The sequence below is a fragment of the Carcharodon carcharias genome, chromosome 17 (genome assembly GCF_017639515.1).
Source record: "Carcharodon carcharias isolate sCarCar2 chromosome 17, sCarCar2.pri, whole genome shotgun sequence".
Taxonomy (NCBI): Eukaryota; Metazoa; Chordata; class Chondrichthyes; order Lamniformes; family Lamnidae; genus Carcharodon; species Carcharodon carcharias.
In genome coordinates, this window is record NC_054483.1 from 98149939 (window position 1) to 98172965 (window position 23027).

The window sequence follows — 23027 nt, forward strand, 5'->3', positions numbered from 1 at the left end:
ATGCTATCAGACCTGCTGAGTTTTTCCATCATTTTCTGTTTTTGTTTCAGATTTGCAGCATCCTCAGTATTTTGCTTTTATTTTAGCAAGCCTGAGGATTGGGAGCAGTTTAGAATTCAGCAAAGGTGGGCCAAGAGATTGATTAAGAGGGAGGAAATATGAGAGTAAACGTGCAAGGAACATAAAAGCAGCCTGTAAAAGCTCCTGTAAGTATGTAAAAAGAAAAAGATTAATGAAGACAGATGTAAGTCCCTTACAATCTGAAACACGAGAATTTGTAATAGAGAACAAGGAAATAGCAGAGCAATTTAGTTCTGTCTTCACGGAGGAAGGCACAAATACGTTCCCAGAAATGCTAGGGAACCAAAGGTTTATGAGAAGGAGAAATTGAAGGAAATTAGTATAACTAAAACAATGGTGGTGATGGAAATAGTGGATGCTTTGGTTGTCATCTTCCAAAATTCTGTCAGTTCTCAAACAGTCCCGGCAGATTGGAGAGTAGCAAATGTAATCCCACTATTTGAAAAAGGAGGGAGAAAATGGAATTACAGGCCAGTTAGCTTAATATCAGTATTAGGGAAAATGCTAGTGTCTATTATGAAGGATGTGATAACAGGGCACTTAAAAAAGATCAGCGGGATTAGACAAATTCAACATGGATTTATGAAAGGGAAATCATACTAGACAAGCTTACTGGAGTTTTTTGAGGAAATAACTAGCAGAATACATAAGGGAGAGCCAGTAGAGGAGATGTATTTGGATTTTCAGAAAACTTTTGATAAAGTCCCACATAAGAGGTTAGTGTGTAAAATTAAAGCACAATGGATTGGGGGTAATATATTAGCATGGATTGAGATTTGGTTAACAGACAAGAAACAGAGTAGGAATAAATGGGTCTTTTTCGGAGTGCCATGACTAGTGGTGTACCGCAGGGGTCAGTGCTTGGGCCCCAGCTATTCACAATATATATCAATGATTTGAATGAGGGAACAAAATGTAATAGTTACAAGTTTGCTGATGACATGAAACTAGGTGGGAATGTGAGTAGTGAGAACGATGTTAAGAGGCTTTAAGGAGATTTAGATAGGTTGAGTGGGTGAGCACATACCTGGCAGATGCATTATAACGTGATAAGTGTGAAGTTATCCACTTTGGCAGGAAAAACATGATGACAGAGTGCTATTTAAAGGTGATAGATTAGGGAACGTTAATGTACAAAGGGACCTGGGTGTCCTTGTACACCAATCACAAAGCAAGCATGCAGGTGCAGCAAGCAATTAAAAAGGCAAATGAAATGTTGGCCTTCATTGTGAGAGGACTTGAGTACAGAGGCTAGGAAGTCTTACTGCAGCTGTACAGGGCCTTGGTGAGACCACACTTGGAGTATTATGTACAGTTTTGTTCTCCATACCTAAGAAAGGATATACTTGCCATAGAGGGAGTGCAGCCAAGGTTCACCAGACTGATTCCTGGTATGGCAGGATTGTAGTATGAGGGGAGATTGTGTCAACTAGGCCTGTATTCAGTGGAATTTAGAAGAATGAGAGGGGATCTCATTGAAACATATGGGGCAAAATTTTGCCCTTGATGGGCGGGCTGGCCCCACTGGCTTGGCGGCGGGCGGGCAGCCAATCGCCGCCGCCAAAACGAGCCCCACCACCATTTTAAGTGGGCGGGCCAATTAAGGCCCGCCCAATGGGAAGCGCTATGCGCTTCCTGTGCGGGCAGTTGCGGGGGGGGGGGCAACTGTCAGAGTGCGCTCTTTCAAGCATGCGTGCGAAGGAGCGCACATCTCCCTGAGGCAAAGTGCTGCCTCAGGAAGATCGCTGAAAGGCTGGCAAATATAAAAAATAGAACAATAATAAATTCATTAACATGTTCCCCTCATGTGAAAATGTCACACAAGATGGGACATGTTAATGAAATAAACAAAAACTTTCTTAAATGTTCTTAAAACGCAATCAAACCTCATCCCGCCACTGGATGAGGTTTGTAAAAAAAAAAAATCACTTATCCATCTGCCCATTGGGCCCGGGCGCCGAGCCGAAGTTCGCACGGGGCCCTCTAAAATCATCGACGATTGTCAAGTTAAGGGCCTTATCGAGGCCTTTAATTAATGGTGGGCGCAGGTCCCGCTGCATAGCGAGCCCCCCGACCGAAATATAGTGATGTCGCGCGCTGACGTCGGGACACTCGCGCGATATTTTAAGCGCTGGGGTGCAGGCTCCACCACCCGCACGCCAGCCAGAAGATTCTGCCCATAAAATTCTAACAGGCTGGGCAGACTAGATGCAGGGATGACATTTCCTCTGGCTGAGGTGTCTAGAACCAGAGGCCACAGCCTCAAGATACAGGGTAGGCCATTTAGGACTGAGATGAGGAAAAACGTCTTCGCTCAGAGGGTGGTGAACCTGTGGAATTCTCTACCACAGAAGGATGTAGAGACCAAGTCACTGAATATATTTAAGAAGGAAATAGATTTCCAGACTCTAAAGGTGTCAAGGGGAATGGGGAGAGAGCAAGAGCATGGCACTGAGGTAGAGGATCAGCCATGATCATATTGAATTGTGCAGCAGGCTCAAAGGGCCAAATGACCTACTCCTGCTCCTATTTTCTATGTTTCTATGTTAGTCATGGACTATGTGGCAGTGACAGAGGGGTGAAAATTGGAAGCAAAGTTGATAAATTTTTCCAGGTCCAGACAAGAGCATGAAGCAGCATAATACAGTCATTGATATACTGGAAAAAGAGTTGTGGGTTCCACAATACCCCTTAAAAGACAAGCATAACTGAGGCCCATGCAGGTACCCATAGCCACACCTTTTATTTGAAGCAAGTTAAACAAGTTAAAGGAAAAATTGCTCAATGAAAGAACAAGTTCACCGGGCACAGGAGAGTGGTGGTGGATGGAGATTGTTAGGGCCTCTGTTCAAAGAAGCAGAGAACCCTTAGACTGTCCTGGTGAGAGATGGAGGCGTAGAGGGACTACACCTCCTTTGAGAAGAGGATGCAGCTAGCACCAGAAAGTGGAAATTGTTAAAATCACAAATGTAGGTGGGAAGAGACTAACAAGGGGAGAGAGAATAATCAAGCTAGAGAGAAATTAGTTCAGTCGGGCAGGAAAAGGCTGGGTCTACCAGAACAGTCCTGTTTGTGGATTTTGGGAAGGAGGTAGAAGCTGGCTGTGAGGGGTTGTGGGACAATGAGGTTGGAAGCTGTGAACAGAAGATCTCCACAGATGAGGTCAGTGACAGTGCTGCAAACAATGGCTTGATGTTCGGTGGTGGGGTCATGGTCCTGGGGAAGATAAGGGCAAGTGTCTGACAGCTGGTGCTCAGCCTTTGAAAGGTAGAGATCGGTACACCAGAAAACACAGCACCATCCTTGTCAGCTGGTTTGACAACAAAGTCAGGGTTGCACCTGTGAGAACAGAATGCAGTAATATCACTGAGTATGTCCTGGTTTAGACCAATAAACTCAGCATATAATCAAACCCAGGACCCTCTTGCTCTGAATTACTTAACTATCTGCAGGGTAAACTTTGCAAGTCATTGAGGAAAGCTTCCAAGTACCCTATTCATGAAGACTCCAATTCCATTGTATCATACACAAACTGATCGGGTCCCAAAAGCCTTTTACAGTAAATAGCCAATTATAATAATGAATGCTTCATTTTAAACTCCAGCTAATGTTGGCTGCAATGTAATGTGAACTCTACTGAAATATTCATACAGACAGTAACAATACAGAGTAGAGAAGAACATTTCCAAAAAGGAAATCATGGGGCACACGTTTAAGTGACTGCTCAATGCTCTGCTTGTTCAGAGGCTCAGTGGCGCTCCTCCCTCAACAACATTCTGCAGACTACCAGATTATTTCATCAGTCACTAACCTGGCCTTGTGTTCCTCCATTCATTACTGATCAGTACAACACTGTTAATGTACAAAAGCCAGCAATCAGACATTTTGTTTCATGTTGAACCTAGGTCAGACTCATACGCACAAACAATGCAACTCTCTCATCATTCACTGAAGATCAGTACAATGCCAAGAACGCACAATTCTGCCTCTTCCTGTAACCTCAGTGCACAGTTCAAGGTCGCTTTAGATGAGGTCTGCATTTCATCTCAGCCCTCATTAATATGCAGATTGCTCCAAATTGATAGTTAGTGCAACCACACAGCAGACTCACCAGAGGCACATTACTCTGCCCTATGGTTCCTTCTTAAATTACTTCAATATAACAAACACGGCTATGTTAAAATAGTTGATCAAAAACTGTTTTGCAGCAATTAACCTAGAAATTGGGCTGCATAACCACCATATTTTGGTTCTACATGGCCTCCTATATCCTCAAAATCACAGGGCAAGAAGCACTCACACTTCTGAGCAGATGTGTGTTGCTTGCATTTATGGGCCTAACGTCAGCTTCCGGTCCCTACTGTAATAATGGTTTGCTCTGAGGCAGCCAGTACCAACAGAAACCAACCCTACTACGCACCTGTAACAAAAAAAGGTTAAAAAAAAAGGTACAGTCCTACTCATCCCAACCCCACATTAAACACCCATATTATTGCCGCTGCTACTTTTTTGGCAATAGTTCTGAGTTTATAACCCCTCAGTACTGATTCACTAACCACTGGAAACAATCTTTCACTTTTTATCTGCTCAAAGCTTCAGTGTCTTGGAAGCTTCTATTAAATTTAGATTCCCTTAATCTTCTCTGTGGTGGTGAAATAAATCTTAATTTTCCAAACTGCTCAACCAAAGCCTCCCATTCTCAGTATGATTCTAATGGATCTTCCCTTCAACCCCAGCAAGGGATTAATATTTTTCCAACAGTGGGGTGAACTTAACTACACACATTACTCCAACTGTTGCCAAATAATTATATAAATACATCATCACTTCTTTGCTTTTACATACAGTGCCTTATTCGCTTTTCCCCAGAGTTTTCTACCTCTGTCCTGAACTTCAGAAATCTGTTGTGCAGCTGATGCTTACTTACTGAGCACAGAGCATCCATAGATACTGGCAGAAAAAGGTCACTCTAAAAATGGTTGCTCATTTAAAACTGAGATGAGGCGAAATTTTTTCTGAGGGTTCTGTGTTTTTGGAACTCTCTTCCTGAAAAGGTGGTGGAAGCAGAGTCTTTGAATATTTTTAAGACAGTGGTGGATAGATTCTTGGTAAGCAAGGGGGTGATAGGCCATTGGGGGTAGGCGGGATGCAGATTTGAGGCTACTTTCAGATCAGCCATGGTCTTATTGAATGGTGGAGCAGGCTCAAGAGGCCAAATGGCCTACTCCTGCTCCTTGTTCATAAGTTCTTAAAGTGCAGTGTAATCCAGCACTGAAGAAACTGAGCACAGGAAAGTATTAGGCCCCAGGAAGTATGCAAAACTATGGCACCATAATGGGTTCACAGCATCTGAACATCACAGCAATTGCACGCACCACAGCATTCACATAAAAGGCACTGTAGAGTGGGCACACTCAGCCTGCCTGGCTTCTCTTTCTCATTCCAAAAACAATAAGAAGTAAGTGTGAACGATGTACAAGATTTACTGCCCATCTTGAGTTACTCAGAGAAAATCATGGCTGGCCTTTTCCTTGAACTACTAATAGTTCCGATGATGATGCCCTCACAATGATTATAGGCAGGAATTCCAAGGGTGGAGAGGGTTTGGGGGTGATAGAGCTCCCATGACATTGCTTCTCTTGTCTCTCACCATGCTTTTATGACCACAGGGCTGAGAAGAGCCGTCAAAGAAAGCTGGGAAATTTACTTCAAGCATCCAATATTCAGCAGAGAAATTAGGAAACATTTTTACATGCAAAGGATGTTAGAAGTGTAGAACTCTCCCACAAAAAGCAGTAGGTGCTAATTATAATTAATAATTTTAATCTGAAATCAACTGGATTTTTGGATGGGAGGAGTGCGCAAATTATCAAGCCCCACTACTCCGCAGGCCATACTATTTATTTAGGTGTTTAATTTTCTCACCGAAATGACCAATTGTTTACTTATACCTCTGGTACCCAGAAGAAAAGAGACTCTAACCAGGCTTCTATCAAAACTCAGAATGATTAATTTATTTTAAAACAAGACTTCTTTTAACAAGTTGCAAGTACCGGTTCACATGCAATTTTAATCGGGAAGTATAACTATCTATCTCTTCCGAAACAATTCCCCAGCACACAGAGCCAAACATATAGAGTTCTCTCTGCAGGGATGGCTTTTGGAGGATGGGCATTATAAAATAAAGTCTGCAGGGTCTCAACACTGTTGACCTGGAGTTCCCTCCTGTGAAGACAGGCCACTGGTCCTGGTGTATGTCTGGAAGTTCTCACCAATTAGTCCAGCTTTGCAGGTCTAGATGCAGACCAGTAACACTCGGATGAGGATTCTCTGGCTACAGGTTGATAGCCACTCAAGTTTAGGCAAGGTAGAGAGAGGGAGCCAGTCAAGGCAGCTTTACTTCTCAGCTGGTTCTCCAACAAGACTGCCTTCCAAAAAAATAAGCAGGTTCACAACTTAAGTTTTTTTCCTCTCTCCCATGTGATTGCCTTTTTGTCACCCAGCATTTCATTTAAGTCTTTGCAGTTCTATACAACAAACAATTCCTTCTCAAGTACCATAAAGGTCAGGTGATTTCTTGGAAGAGGTCTGCTTGTTGACTGTTCCAAAGTGAACTTATGACCTTTTAAAAAAAATCTCAGGTTAGCATCCACATGTCCAGTTCATGCCAAATACTTCCATTTTGTAAAAAGAAACTTCAGTCTTGAGAGATATAATTCTAGCAACGGATATGAAATCAAAACAAAAATAGAAATACCTGGAAAAACTCAGCAGGTCGAATCCTCATGACCCTTCAACAGAACTAAGTAAAAATAGGAGAGGGGTGAAATATAAGCTGGTTTAAGGTGGGGGGGGGTGGGGTGGGGGGGGGGGGCGTTGTTTGTAGGGACAAGCAAGCAGTAATAGCAGATAATCAAAAGATGTCACAGACAAAAGAACAAAGAGGCATTGAAAGTGGTGATATTATCTAAAAGAATGTGCTAATTAAGAATGGATAGTAGGACACGCAAGGTACAGACATCTTTTGGTTATCTGCTCCTGTCTGACCAATTTGATTGAATTTTTCAGAGGTGACCAGCTGTCTAGATGAGGGCAATGCATTTGACATAGTCTACTTGGACTTCAACAAGGCTTTTGATAAGGTCCTGCATGGGAGACTGATAATGAAGGTAAGAGCCCATGGGATCAAAGGCAATTTGGCAAATTGGACCAGAATTGGCCGAGTGGCAGGAAGCAGAGGGTTAAAAACAAAAAAACTGCGGATGCTGGAAATCCAAAACAAAAACAGAATTACCTGGAAAAACTCAGCAGGTCTGGCAGCATCGGCGGAGAAGAAAAGAGTTGACGTTTCGAGTCCTCATGACCCTTCGACAGAACTTGAGTTCGAGTCCAGGAAAGAGCTGAAATATAAGCTGGTTTAAGGTGTGTGTGTGGGGGGCGGAGAGATAGAGAGACAGAGAGGTGGAGGGGGTTGGTGTGGTTGTAGCGACAAACAAGCAGTGATAGAAGCAGAATATCAAAAGATGTCAACAACAATAGTACAATAGAACACATAGGTGTTAAAGATAAAGTTGGTGATATTATCTAAACGAATGTGCTAATTAAGAATGGATGGTAGGGCACTCAAGGTAGAGGAGACCACATTGGAGAGACCAAACGTAAACTGGGCGACCGCTTTGCAGAACACCTGCGGTCTGTCCGCAAGAATGACCCAAACCTCCCTGTCGCTTGCCATTTTAACACTCCACCCTGCTCTCTTGCCCACATGTCTGTCCTTGGCTTGCTGCATTGTTCCAGTGAAGCCCAACGCAAACTGGAGGAACAACACCTCATCTTCCGACTAGGGACTTTACAGCCTTCCGGACTGAATATTGAATTCAACAACTTTAGGTCGTGAGTCCCCTCCCCCATCCTCACCCCCTTTCTGTTTCCCCCTTCTCTTTTTTTTTTCCCAATAAATTATAAAGATTTTCCTTTTCCCACCTATTTCCATTATATATAAAAAAAAAATAAAAAAAAAAAACCCACTAGAGCTATACCTTGAGTGCCCTACCATCCATTCTTAATTAGCACATTCGTTTAGATAATATCACCAACTTTATCTTTAACACCTATGTGTTCTATTGTACTATTGTTGTTGACATCTTTTGATATTCTGCTTCTATCACTGCTTGTTTGTCGCTACAACCACACCAACCCCCTCCACCTCTCTGTCTCTCTATCTCTCCGCCCCCCACACACACACCTTAAACCAGCTTATATTTCAGCTCTTTCCTGGACTCGAACTCAAGTTCTGTCGAAGGGTCATGAGGACTCGAAACGTCAACTCTTTTCTTCTCCGCCGATGCTGCCAGACCTGCTGAGTTTTTCCAGGTAATTCTGTTTTTGTTTAGGAAGCAGAGGGTGATGGTTGAGGGGTGTTTTTGTGACTGGATGCCTGTGTCCAGTGGGGTTCCATAGGGATCGGTGTTGGGTCCCTTACTGTTTGTGGTGTATATAAACGATTTAGACTTGAATGTAGGAGGGTTGATCAGTAGGTTTGTGGATGACACGAAAATTGGTGGGGTAACTAGTGAGGATGATAGCCTTAGATTACAGGAGGATATAAACGGGCTGATCAGATGGGCTGATCAGTGGCAAGTGGAATTTAATCCGGATAAGTGTGAGGTGATGCACTTGGGCAGGACATACAAGGCACAGGGATACATAATGAATGACAGGATTCTGGGAAGTACCAAGGATCAGAGGGACCTTGGTGTGCATGTCCACCGGTCCCTTAAGGTAGCGGGACAGGTAGATAAGGTGGTGAAGAAGGCATGTGGGACACTTGCCTTTATTAGCCGAGGCACAGAATATAAGAGCAGTGAGGTTATGCTGGAACTGTATAAAACACTGGTTAGGCCACAGCTAGAGTATTGTGTGCAGTTCTGGAATCCGTATTATAGGAAGGATGTGATTGCACTAGAAAGTGCACAGAGGAGATTTGCCAGGGGCAGGATATTGAGTTTGGCGAGTGGGAGGTGTGACCCATTCGCTAACGCGGGATGACGTCGGACGGAACTCCTGATGTCACCCCATGTCATTTCAATTTTCAGGTCAGTGGGGGCACAGCCAAATCAACCTTAAGGTTGGCGGGCAGGCTGGGCTTCAGAAAAAGCATGAAACCTCATCCATGGGCGGGATGAGGTTTCACATAGGTTTTTAAAATTTAATAAAAGTTTAATTTAAAAGTGATGGACATGTCACATGAGGGGACATGTCAAGGAAATTTTATTTTTGTACGTTTCACTTTTTTGAATTTGGCGCCGATCTCCCTAAGGCAGCACTTAGCCTCAGGGAGATGAGTGCACTCTTTCGCGCATATGTGTGAAAGAGTGCACTCTTGGCTTAGGGAATCCCCACCCCGCCTGCACAGGGAGCACATAGCGCTTCCTGGTGGACGTCACGCCAATTAAGGCCCGCCCACATAAAATGGCGGCATGCCCCCCAATTGAGGGTGCCGATCGGAGGTACGCCCATATATGCCCACTCCTGAGCTTCGCCCCCCACCCACCCCCACAACGGGGGGAAAATTCTTCTCCAGGATGTTGCCTGGGCTGGAGAGTTTTAGTTGAGGAGAGATTGGATAGACTGGGGTTATTTTCCCTGGAGCAGAGGAGATTGAGGGGGGACATGATTGAAGTGTATAAAATTATGAGGGGCATAGATAGGTAGACAGGAAGGAACTTTTCCCCTTGGTGAAAGAATCAATAACTAGGGGGCATAGATTTAAGGTAAGGGGCAGTGAGGAAGAATTTTTTCACCCAGAGGGCGGTGGGAATCTGGTACTCACTGCCTGAAAGGGTGGTAGAGGCAGAAACCTTCATAACATTTAAGAAGTATTTGGATGTGCACTTGCAATGCCATGGCATACAAGGCTATGGGCCTAGTGCTAGAAAATGGGGTTAGAATAGTTAGGTGCTTGTTTGACTGGCGCAGACTTGCAGAAGGGCCTTTTTCTGTGCTGTAGACCTCTATGACTTCTCATTCTTCGAAACTCTAAAGAATACAGGTCCAGTTTCCCCAATCCCTCTTCATAGGACAGTCCCACCATCCTGGGAACAAGTCTGGTGAACCTTCGTTGCACTCCCTCTATGGCAGTATTATAATTCCTAAGGTAAGGGGACCAAAACTGCACACAATACTCCAGATGCATTCTAGCCAAGGTATACAATTGAACCAATACTTCGCTACTCTTGTACTCAAATCCTCTTGCGATAAAGGTCAACATACCATTAGTCTTCCTAATTACCTGCTGCACCTGCATGTTGGCTTTCAGTGACTCGCTGATGAGGACACCCAGGTCCCTTTGTATATCTCCACTTTCTAATCTCTCTTCGTTTATGAAATACTCTGCATATCTGTTCCTCCTACCAAAGTGGGTAGCCTCACATTTTACATTATACACTTCTTACAAAGCGCAAGAGGGAGAGAACAGCAAGACCTCATACAGAGCACGAGGAGGATAGTAGCGAGACTTCATAAAGAACGCAAGAGGGAGAGGAGGAGACAATTGGTGAGTGACAGGTAAGTAAATGCTTTATATAAAGTTAAAGGTACATCAGTGCAGCTTAGACATGTGGAATGTGCATTTTGCAGGATGCGGGGAAATCGTGCTGGCACAAAGTCCCCTCGATGACTACTTCTACAGGAAGTCACCAGCTGAAGAAACGAGAGCTCCGGGTTGAAGAATTTGAGCTGGGGTTGGAGTCACCATGCTGCATCTGTATCCACAAGGCTGAGGATTATGTGGATAGCATGTTTAGTGAAGCGGTCACATTGCAGCCAAGAAGTAGACAGGCCGAGACAGAATGGGTGACTGCCAGAATATCTGAGGGAAACAGGCAGATAGCCTCGGGATTCCTGTACTATCTCACCCTCCAACCCCTTCCTTTTCCATTTTGGATATTGGTGAGCGAGACGATTCCTCAGAGGACTGCAGCAAGAGCCAAATTCGTGGCACCACGGGTGGCTCAGCTGCACAGGAGGGGAGTAGGAAGAGTGGAAGTGCTATAGTGGTAGGGGATTCCACGGTTAGGGGAGCAGACTCGCGTTTCTTCAGCTATAGACGTGACTCCAGGATGGTATGTTGCCTCACTGGTACCAAGGACAAGGATGTCACAGAGCAGCTGCAGGACATTCTTTTGGGCGAGCAGATAGAGGTCATGGCCTGCATTGGGGGCCAATGACATAGGCATAGGAAAAGGAATGCGGTCCTGAAAGCAGGTTTTTGGGAGTTAAGAAGGTAATTGAGAAGCAGGACATCAAGATGAGTAATCTCAGAATTACTCCCAGTGCCACATGCTAGTGAGCATAAGAACAGGAAAATTGAGCAGTTCAACAGGTGGATTGAGAAATGGAGTAAGAGGGGGGGCTTTAGATTTCTGAGGAACTGGGACCAGTTCTGGGGCAGGTAGGACATGTACAAGAAGAATGGCTTACATCTTAACAGGACTGGAACTAATATCCTCACAGGGACGTTTAGTAGTGCTGTCGGGGAGGATTTAAACTAGATTAGCAGGGGGATAGAAACCTGAGGGGAAATGCAAAGAAATTACAGACAGGTGCAAGAATTATACAGTAATTATAATGGGGGACTTCAATAATCCAAATATAGACTGGGATAGGAATAGTGCAAAGGGACAAGAAGGGCGATATGTCCTGGAGTGTGTTCAAGATAATTTTCTGTTGCAGTATGTTTCCAGTCCAACAAGAGGCAGGCACTATTAGACCTGGTTCTGGGGAATGAGTTGCCCAAGTGGATCAAATAACAGTGGGAGAGCATTTAGGGGACAGTGACCAATGTATCATAAGTTTAGGTTGGCCATGGAGAAGGACAAGGACCAATCCTGAACAGGGATAATTAATTGGAGGAAAGCCAACTTCAATGGGACAAGAATGCACTTGAGTCAAGTGAGTTGGAATCAAATGTTGGCGGAAAAGATGGAACAATGGGCCACCTTTGCATGCAATGTCAAGGTATATTCCCTTGAAGGGAGAAAGGTAGGACTAATAAATCTAGAACAGCCTGGATGATGAGAGCGATTGAAGATGAAGAGGAAGAAGTACATGTATGACAGATGTCTGGTAGAAAATACAATGGAGAATCAGGCTGAATACAGAAGGACCAGAGGGGAAGTGAAAAAAACTAATAAGAAAAGCAAAGCGGGTGCATGAAAAGAGATTGGCAGCTAACATTAAAGGGAATCCCAAGGTCTTCTATAAGCATATAAATAATAAAAGGGTGGTAAAAGAAAGCGTAGGGCTGATTAGAGATAAAAAAGGAGATTTGTATGTGGAGGCAGGGTAAGTAGCAAAGGTATTTAACGAGTACTTTGCATCTGTCTTTACAAAGGAAGAAGATGCTACTCAGGCTGAGGTGAGAGAGAAGGTAACTAGTACTCTCGAGGAATTTACAATTGAGAAGGAGGAGATGTTAGAAAGGCTATCTTTACTTAAAATTGATAAGGTACCAGGACTGGATGAGATGCATTCAGAAATACTGAGGCAGGCGAAAGTGGAAATTTCAGAGGCACTGGTGAGAATTTCCCAGTCTTCCTTAGACACAGAGATGGTGCCAGAGGGCTGGAGAATTGCGAATGTCACACCATTGTTCAAAAAGGGGTGCAAAGATAAAGCCGGCAACTACAACCAGCCAACAAGTTATTCTGGAGGGAGAAGTGTGCGTGTGTGTGAGAGACAGGGTCTTTTGGAGCCTCATGCAAACATTCTCCCACGCACGTGGATCCTTCCCGTATCACACTCATCTCAATGTCCTGAGCATTTTCAATGCTGCCTGCTGGGGTTCGCTTTCAGTTGACCATCTGAGCTGACCTGCATCTTTGCCCACTCACTGATCACACTCCCAAACAGCACCTGATCTCACCCACCACGACTCTCATTTCACTTTCGATTTAGCCAGCATGGTAGTATTAGTTTTTCTTTCACTCTCCCATCCTTTCCCCTCTCCTAGTCACCCATTTCCTTTCCCCTACTATTGTTGACCCCACCCCCCCACCCAGCCCAGCATCACATTCCAGCTCCCCTCTGTGACCTAACAGCCTTCAAGCCTTTTCTTTCAGCGATGTCCTGATTAACGTGCACATTCCCTTCCTTCCCGAAAATCCTACCCCATCCACATTAACCTCCCCGACTTTCTCCTTCCCACCCCCAGTGTTTATGTCTGCGTCCGAGTCCCCACCAACCACCACGCCACCCCTTCTACTGACACCATCAAACCCTCACCCTCCCACCCTACTAACTCACTCTGCCCTCAGTCATTCTCACCATTCTCTCATACCACATCCACCTTCAGTTCACTCCCCAGGAGGCAGACATGGAATCATCAGAGCCCTCTCTTGCAAGTACACCTGTCAGCAGCAGCTAGGAGAGAGTCTGAGAGGAGAACCCTGGGACAGGCAGTCAGCAGCACCTAGAGGAGAGTACGAGAGGAGGAACAAAAACAGAAAATGCTGGAAAAACTCAGCAGGTCTAACAGCATCTGTGGAGAAAAAAAAAGTTAATGTTTTGAGTCCTTATGACTCTTCTTCAGAGCTCTGCAGCTTAAGGAAGTGCAAGCAGAGAGGAAATGGGTACCTGCCAGACAGAAAAGGGAACCAGGCAGGTACTGAGGGAATCCCCCCAAGTGCATCTTGCTCGCAAACCATTTTTCGGCAATGTAAAACGGTGAGAGTGACAGTTCCTCTGTGGAAGCCAACCAGAGCAAAGGCACTGTGGTGGTCCAGCTGCTGTGGACGGGAGGAAGAAGTGTGGAAGGGCAATAGTGGTATGGGGTTTGTCAATGAGGGGTATAGGCAGGCTCTTCTGTGGCCTGGGCTGGAGGGCCTGAACCATGAGGAAAGACTGAATAGGCTGGGGTAGTTTTCCTTGGAACAATGAAGGTTGAGAGGGAACCTGGTAGAGGTGTATAAGATTATGAGGGGCATAAATAGGGTGGATAGGAAGGCACTTTTTCCATTAGTAAAGGGGTCAATAATCAGGAGGCATAGATTTAAGGTAAGAGGTAGAAGGCTAACAGGGGAGTCCAGGAGAAACTTTTTCACTCACAGTGGCGGGAAACTGGAACTCACTGCCTGAAAAGGTGGTTGAGTCAGAAACTCTCGTGACATTTAAGGAGTATTTAGATATTCACTTGTGTTGCCATAACCTCCAGGGCTATGAGCCAAGTGCTGGAATGATTAGTGTAGTCAGATCTTTGATGACCGGCGCGAACATGATGGGCCGAATGGCTTCTTCTGTGCTGTAAACATCTATGAGTCTAAGAAAAGATAACTTTTCTAACGCCTCCTTCTTGATTGTAAATCCTTCTCATGCACCAGTTATCTCCTCTCTCACCTCATGATGGGTAGCATCTTCTTCCTTTGTAAAGTCAGGGGCAAAGTACTAGTTTAATACCTCTATTTCTCCTGCTTCCATGTGCAAGTCTCCTTTTTTATCCCTAAACAGCCCTACTCTTTCTTTTACCACCATATTATTGTTTATATACTTATTAAGATCTCAGGACTCCCTTTCACATTAGCTGCCAGTCTCTTTGCATGCTCTCCCCTTGCTTCTCTTATTAGCTTTTTCACTTCCTGTCTGGTCCTTTTTATATTCAGCCTGATTCCCCATTTTATGTTCTAAATGACATCTGTCGTACATGCACTTCTTCCTTTTCATCTTCACATCTATCTCCCTCTGGATTTATTTGTCCGATCTTTCCCTTTCAAGGAAATATACCCTGACATTGCCTGCAATATTTCCACTGCTATATTTTTTTAACTCAGACTTCAAGATGGTGTCAAAGAGTTTTGAAATATACGTACAACAAATTGGCCAACATTTAAATTTTTTTAAACTTATTGCCATCATTTTGATTAGTACCTTTGAACTTGTGATTCGTGCTTTTCATTCCTTCTTCCTATTTGTTCATTTGTTAAGTTTTCTACTCGGTCTCCACCCTCCCCCCGAACCCACTCTCAATCTCCACCCCAGTCCAGGCCCCACTCTCATCCTAGTCTGGCAGCATCGACTCCTGTAGCGGAGGAGGCACCAGACCGATGATTCAGGAGGTAAGTACTCTGGAGGCTTCGCATGGGAGCAGAAGCTATTGAGGGCATGGCCTCTGCATCTCCCAAACACAGAAAGTCTGTCAGAATGCTGGCGAATTCAAGAGAGAGGAGCTGAGTGACAGCTCCTCTGGGCCAGGTGGGAGACTGAAAAAAAAATTAAAATAGTAGAATTTGGTTTTCCAAAAGTCAGAATATTACCAAATGACAGAAATTTCTCATCCCTGTAAAACACTTTCTTGTCTGAAGTGCTCATTAATCAGTCAAAATAAACAAAGCTAATCAAAAGCCCCTTCAAAACATTAAATCCTATTATATGCTCATAAAGCTAACAAAGCACACAGTCCTCTCCACAGTTGTGTCAACAGCCCCTGCTAAGTTAGATCCATTAGTGGCACCTGGAGCTCTGCCATGCATTCATATGAGATTACATTAGACAGCTGAGGGAGATGGTGGCATTGAGACCCAGGCTAATGTTCTGGGGGCATGGATCGTAATCCCATCATGGCAGCTGGTGGAAGATGCCAATGAAATTATCAATTGTCATAAAAACCCATCTGGTTCACTAATGTCCTTAAGGGAAGGAAATCTGTCATCCTTATCTGGTCTGGCCTACATGTGATTCCAGACCCACAGCAATGTGATTGACTCTTAACTGCCCTCTGAAATGACCTAGCAAGGTCAGTTCAAAGGTAATTAGGGATGAACAACAGATGGTGGCCTTGACAATGCCACCCATATCCCATGAAAGAATTAAGAAAAAAACTGAATGAATAGAGCCCACAGAACTCAAGACAATGAATTCTTCAAAGTTGCCTTACCAAATGTCCAGCCATCTGATCTTTTCAAAGGCTCAATGGAGTGTCAATCAAAGTAGACTTGCAACTGTCAGTTTTTTCCTAAATCTGAAGATGCCTCTGCACTTTAAATCATTGTAATACTCAGTGTCCAGATGACATCTAAATATGATATTCAAAACTGCTGAAGGCAAAAGAGGAGTATATTCATTGGATAAAGTACTCTAATGCATGTGAAGGCTTACACAATGCTGGTCAATTTAATAGTCATTTACCCTTTAAGGACAGAGCCCTATGATCAATCATTGCCTTTTTAACTTTAACTTATCATACATCATTACATTATGATATTTGAAGTTGGCAAGAGCTTTTAAACTTACCTGTCCAAGGATTCCTGACTCCACAGCAGGCTTCCTCCAAGATTAACAAATTGACTTCCCACAACTTTAAGGAAACCCACCCACCTTGAAAAAGTACCGGTCAGTGTCAGGGAAATCAGATTTGCAACAGACATTTAAATGGTGACACTGATGTCACTTTACATGAGTGCCATATTTCCCACCCTGGGGAATGTGGTGTCTGTTGGGAATTGGCAAGTAACTTTAAAATTGTGGCCCCACATGCCTCCACTTTGGGCATCCTGACATGGATTCACTCAGCATCAGGAGGAGAAAATTCAACTCATGGCCTCTACTATGCCATTGCCCTGATAGAGCAGCTGATTCTGCATGTGTAGATGACAGGCTCTAAATTGGTTCCAATGTGATTGGAAGGATGCATGTGCAGCAGATGTATGCAAATCCTGGGTGACCCAAAGGACAGTTTGGCATCACTTCTTTTCTGAGGCAGTTCCTCAGGATCGAGGATGGCACCACTAACCCAATATCCAAAAGTAAAAGTGCTTTTAACTCTATGAAACCTGTGAGGTGCCTGCTTTCACTGTATGCTTACCCTGCAATATTCATCAATGGGCTTCAGTCTCTTCATGGCCACATCCCTGACATGGCTTCTTCTGAATAGGATTTTGCCTGAAACCAAAGCAAATGAGTGACTATTATTTCAACTAATAAACTCAACAGCCAACCATTGGCAAAGGCCTGGAACCTCAGTACTTGATTTGCTCAAAATCCAGTAAAACAAATACATAATGATGTGGAAAATACAGATTCCTGCAAATTTTAAACCAATATTTTGACCACAGTAATTAAAACCAAGTTTTCAAACCCTGTAGCTTAGAGGTGGATTTTAGGGGGGGTCGGATTACCTGCCCTTGCCCCTGCCCCAAACTAAAAATCATTTGGCACCTTGCTGATCAGAAATACAGCTGTCCCTGTGATATTATGCTGGGGCAGCCTTAATTGGGTAAGAGTGGAACTTCCATCCACCAACTGTTTCTAATAAGCTAGAACATAGCCTTACCTGCAACTATGCACTTATAAGTCTGAATTTATCAAATTAATGATGTCAACAGTCAAAAACACCAAGAGAAAACCTGTATGACAATAACCTGATAAAAGAAAAATAAGGCTTCTAAAGGAGATAGATTTTGCCTGACCAAACGTATAAGTTTTGAGGGCAAAGTACCCCAGAGAGAGGAAAGTCAGATCATACGACTTTTAAAAGGGCTTTGATAAAAGTACAAGACTGATTGCTCTACAATCTAAGGCCATCGCTAATTTAAGGTGGACATATAGTCATTTGGTAGTACCGAATGAGTATTGCTGAAAAAAGACAATTTGTTGAAACTTTGAGTTGCACTCATCAGGACAATCACAAGAACACCATTGTCGGGGAAGCAACAACGCTAAACAAAATAAGTGATAGCCATTCGCTGGTTTATTCCTCAGGGCAATGACTTAACCAGTCAGAGTCAAGCTGCCTGGTTTAAATTTCGAACAATGCTTGGCAGTTAACTGTCAGTCACCATTAACTAGTGCATTCTCCCTGGCAACGCCTCTACCAGAGTCCACTTACTAACCAATCAGCACTCTCTTTTCATATAGCAAAAAGTTGTTGCTTCCCCTGACATTGATGTTCTTGCGAGTGTCCTGATGAGTGCAAGACAAAAAGCTTTGACAAAATGTTCTTTCTCAGCAACACTCAATTAAAGCTAGGTTACGAGGTAGGTTAGTAACTGGTCAAAGGGAAAAAGCAGAGTAGTGATAAAAGGAGCTAGGTTAAAATGAAGTGAAATGTTAAGCTGGATCCAAAAGACCTTTGTTGAAACCTTTCGATTCCTGGATATATAAATGATACTGTGATCACAGTCTCAGTATGAGGGAAGAAAGTTATAGAGTCAGAAGATGCAGCAAAGACTGTGTTACAAATAGGCTGACGATGTCCACTGAAGTCCAACATGAACAAATACAATTTATATGTTACTGTTGAACAAATACAAAGAAATAATGGTATGAGGCATGTGTACCCCATGGATCCAGTAAACTTTCTCAGAAGCAGGATGCAAAAGACACAGAAGTGTTAACTGATTCTTTGCTAAGTGCCTAGAGACAACAAAAAGAGATGTTGGGCTACAGTTTTATATCAACAAATCAATTGAGTTCAAAGTTCCAGAAGCCATGCTGTAATTGCAACTTGAGGCTTTTGAATATTACCCTATAGTCAACTTCTGACTGGAAATCAAAACTCAATAAATTGAGGCTTGCAACTTGCTACATTGTAAATGTTTAGGAAAAAATATGCTGGTACATTAACTGACTGCACCTTAGCTAATTCCTGAATTGTAAAGCAATCCTTCAATTCCACCAAACATTGTCATCGTGTGTAACACATTCATGGTATCAAATGACAGGCTACAAAAGAATATGGAAAATATTCAAAGATGACCCAGTACAAAACGCACACTCACAATTGAGTAACAATCATGGAATATTTCCAGTATTGTAAACTTGTTCACAACTTTTAATCTAGGTTACTGTAATTATACCAAAATAAACCGGCAAAGAGACAGTCACTAGCTAAGTAGGCAAGAAAGGCCCATTGCATTACTATGAAGAGACAAGCCACGACCCTGAGGCTGCTCAATACTGTTTGTAAAACAAGTTAATACTGTGAGATTATACCAAGAAATGCAAAAGCGCCTCAGTGATTTAGAGGGGAGTGAAAACTACACAGGGAATTCATTAGAACAAATTCTTAAAATTGCCCTAATTTTAAATCAAGACAGCTTCAGACAACCTGCTGTAAGAAATCAATAATATCCTGACTCATCACAAAGTTAGCACTAAAACAAGTATAGAAAAACTACATAAATTAAAGAAGGGTTCATGAAAGTAACCTAGTTGTGACTGACAGCAAGTTTTGGTCCAAATCTTCCGATTAGGGTCAGAACCCCTTTTCTGACCCTGATCAGGAAGAAGAATACCCACCTACCTTCCTCCGATTTTTCTGGGCAACATTTCGATGGAGGATTCTTCCAAAATCACTCCACACAGGAAACCTCGGAGACATCAGCAAAGGGAATCTGTGCAGGAGCCACATCCCCTTTTTACGGCACTAGCTGCTGTATTCTGCTAAGAGCTTAAATTTCCCCAAAGTTTCTTTGAAAAGCTAGAGAGAGAAGGTAAGTCAGTAAGGAGGTAGGGTGGGAGAGGTAGGGTGGGAGAGGTAAATGGGTAAGAGGGTAGAGTGGTGAGGTACGTAAGAGGGCAGGGTGGCAGCTAGATAGGATAGTGAGATTGGCTCGTCGGGTCAGAGGGGTGGAGTCAGGTCAGGTTCAGGGGGAGGCAAGCTGAGCGGTGGGGTAGTTAGGTCGGATCGGCAGGTAGTTGGGGGTTGGAAGGGGGAATTGGGGATGTCAATTCTATAGTTACCCAGGAGTTAGACTAGGATTTTTCTGTCTAACATTTCCTGGGTAACAATTCAGGTATGTAAGTTGGATCCATCTGAAAAGTCCAATTCTAACTCAGAGTTGGAGAGTTTTTTTTGGAGGGTTTCTGAGAGCAGGAGAATTGCCCATCAGAAGTTTAAACTTCCCAGGCAATTCCCATGGAGTCAGTGCATTGGGCCTTCCAAGGGGTCTTGTAGTACATTTTTGGCGGCGGGGGAGTGTGGCTCCCGCAACACTAAAGAAGCTCAACACCATCCAGGACAAAGCAGCCCGCATTATTGGCACCCCTTCCCCAAGCATTCACTCCCTCCACCACTAACGCACAGTGAGAGTGACAGCAGCATGTACCATCTACTGCAGGAACTCACCAAGGCTCCTTAGACAGCACCTTCCAAACCCACAACCATTACCATCTAGAAGGTCAAGGGCAGTAGATAGATGGGAACACCACCACCAGGAAGTTCCCCTTCAAGCCACTCACTATCCTGACTTGGAAATATATCGCTGTTCCTTCAGTGTTGCTGGGTCAAAATCCTGTAACTCCCTCCCTAACAGCACTGTGGGTGTACCTACACCACAAAGACTGCAGCGGTTCAAAAAGACAGCTCACCACCACCTTCTCAAGGGCAATTAGGGATGGGCAATAAATACTGGCCCAGCCAGCAACGCCCACATCCCATGAATGAATATTAAAAAAATTTAGTCTCTGTCAATCCGGAGGCCGGAAGATCAGGGCCATTAATTTAGGTCAACTAGCCTGATTTGAACCCAAGTTCAAACTCTACAAACAGAACTGTTAGATTAAAGGAACTTTGTGGAATTCAAAAATAGAGCATTCTGTTGTGACGTGTTGAGTCACCAGCTTCAGAATATTGAAGTAATCTGTGGAGAACCACAGGGTTTGAAAACTAACCAAGGGAACATTTCAGACCACAGTTGAAAATAAACCATTTGCCCCCACCCCCATCCATAGCAAAGAATGTGGAGAGTGTACAAGGAACTGAGAGAGGCTGGAAGAATCTGAGAAACCACAGGCGTCTGTACAGTCAGGATATTTGAATACAGTCTAGTTGTTACTTTGGATGAATAAGTGCAGATGAAACTTTTTTTTCTTTATGGGCATATAATTTTTATTTTAATTCATAGGATGTAGACACCGCTGGCAAGGCCAAAATTTATTGCCCATCTCTAATTGCCCTGGAGAAAGTGGTGATTAGCCATTTGCTTCAACTTTGTAGTCTAAACAGTGAAGTTGCATCCACAGGCCATTCGGTAGAAAGTTCCAAGGTTTTGACCCAGCGACAATATATTTACAAGTCAGGATGGTGTGTGACTTGAAGGGGAACTTGCAGATGGTGGTGGGCCTACACATCTGCTCTCCTTGTTCTTCTAGGTGGTGTAGGTTGTGGGTTTGGATGATGCTGTAGAAGAAGCCTGGACGTGTTGCTGCAACGCATCTTGTAGATGTTATAGATTGCTGTTAATGTGCACCCGTGATGGAGAGACTGATTCTTTAAGGTGGCAGTCACTCTCACCTCAACTCAGGAATTCAGCTCTTTCAGCCATATTTGGAACAAGGCTGTATTGATTGAGGTCCAGAAATTGGATGTGTCCTGCTTTTTGTGAACAGGACATACCAGCAAAATTTTCCACTTTATCAGGTGGGTGCCAGCGTTGTAGGTGCATTTGAACAGCTTGGCTAGAGGTGTGGCTAGATCTGGAACACAAATCTTCCAAGCTATAGCTCCAATGTTGTTGGGGCATTTAGTCTTTGCTGTGTCCATTGCACTCAGCCATTTCTTGATATCACATGTTGAGTGAATCAAATTAACTGAAGCCTTGCAGCCATGATGATGAGGATCTTAGGCTGAGACGGATCAGCCTCTTTGCACTTCTGGCTGAAGATGGTTCCAAACGCTTCAGCCTCATCTCTTGAACTATGGGGAGTCGGTGGCATAGAGTCACTGGACGAGTAATCCAAAGGCCTAGGCTAATGCTCTGGGGACATGGGTTCGAATCCCACCATGGCAGCTGATGGAATCTGAACTCAATTAATTTTTTAAAAATCTGGAATACAAAGCTAGTCTGTGAAACTATGATTGATTGTCGCAAAAACCATTTGGTTCACTAAAGCCCTTCAAAGAAGGAAATCTGCCATTCTTACCCAGTTTGACCTACATGTGACTCCAGACCCACAATGTGGCTGACTCTTAAATGCCCTCTGAAGCAAGCTACTCAGCTTAAAGGCAATAAGCTTGCCTTGTCAGAGACGTCCACATCCCATGAAGGAATAAAAAAAAAACTCACATGCTGGGCTCTGCCATCACTAAGGGGATCTCCATGGAGCCGTGTCCTCATGTAATTCTGATTTCTCACCAGCATTAAGGGCAGGATGTGGCAAATCTGCAAAGCTCTGATCTGACCCATTGGTTGTGGTATTGCTTAATTCTGACTATGGTGTGTTTCTTCTGCTGTTTAGCACACATCTAATCCAATGCTGTAGCATCACCAGATTGGCACCTCATAGTTAGCAACGTGTGCTGCTCCCAGCATACTCTTCTACACTCTGCATTAAACATGGGTTGGTAGGGGGTGGAAATGCCAGACCTCGAGGTTACAGATTGTGGTGGGATCTTCTGCTGCCGATGGCCCACAGTGGCTCATGGACGCCCAGTTTTGAACTACTATACTGTATTGCTTAAAAAAAGACAAGCTGTCAAAGCTTTTTGTCTTGCACTCATCAGAACAGACGCAAGAATGCTAAATTTCAAAGGGAGCAACAATTTGCAGGTAGTCTGTTCTGATTGGTTGAGGCATTGTCATGGAGAATGTACCAAGAAACTATTGTCCCCCAAGCTTTTATTTAACTCAAATAAAGGGCTCAATGTCTGGGGACATGTTCCTTTTGCCTGCAGAGGACAGGTCCCTGCATATGAATATAGCCAGTGTAAATGAATCAAATTGGAGCTCGGACAACCTTAAATTGGTTGTTACTGTAATTCTTAGTACACTTGGGATTGTTCAGCAAGTACTATCTAATTGTGGAATCACATTTAACGTTAAACGCTATGTTCTGAGCTTTGCAAGCACAGCTGGTTGAGTATGGCCAGTACTCTATCTATTGTGAACAGCTGAAGGCACATGTTGTTTGATATGATCCGAATCATTGGGATGTACAGCTTATGTACCTGGCAT

At 43.7% G+C, this 23027-nt stretch overlaps 1 protein-coding gene across 1 annotated transcript in view; it reads right to left on the reverse strand.

The window, feature by feature from the left end:
• sh3pxd2aa (SH3 and PX domains 2Aa) overlaps positions 1-23027 on the reverse strand; it is a 528636-nt gene that overhangs the window by 344844 nt on the left and 160765 nt on the right. The window contains exon 4 of the mRNA XM_041210524.1: positions 16937-17013. Within this exon, the coding sequence (XP_041066458.1) occupies positions 16937-17013 (77 nt within the window). The remainder of the gene's footprint in view (positions 1-16936; positions 17014-23027) is intronic.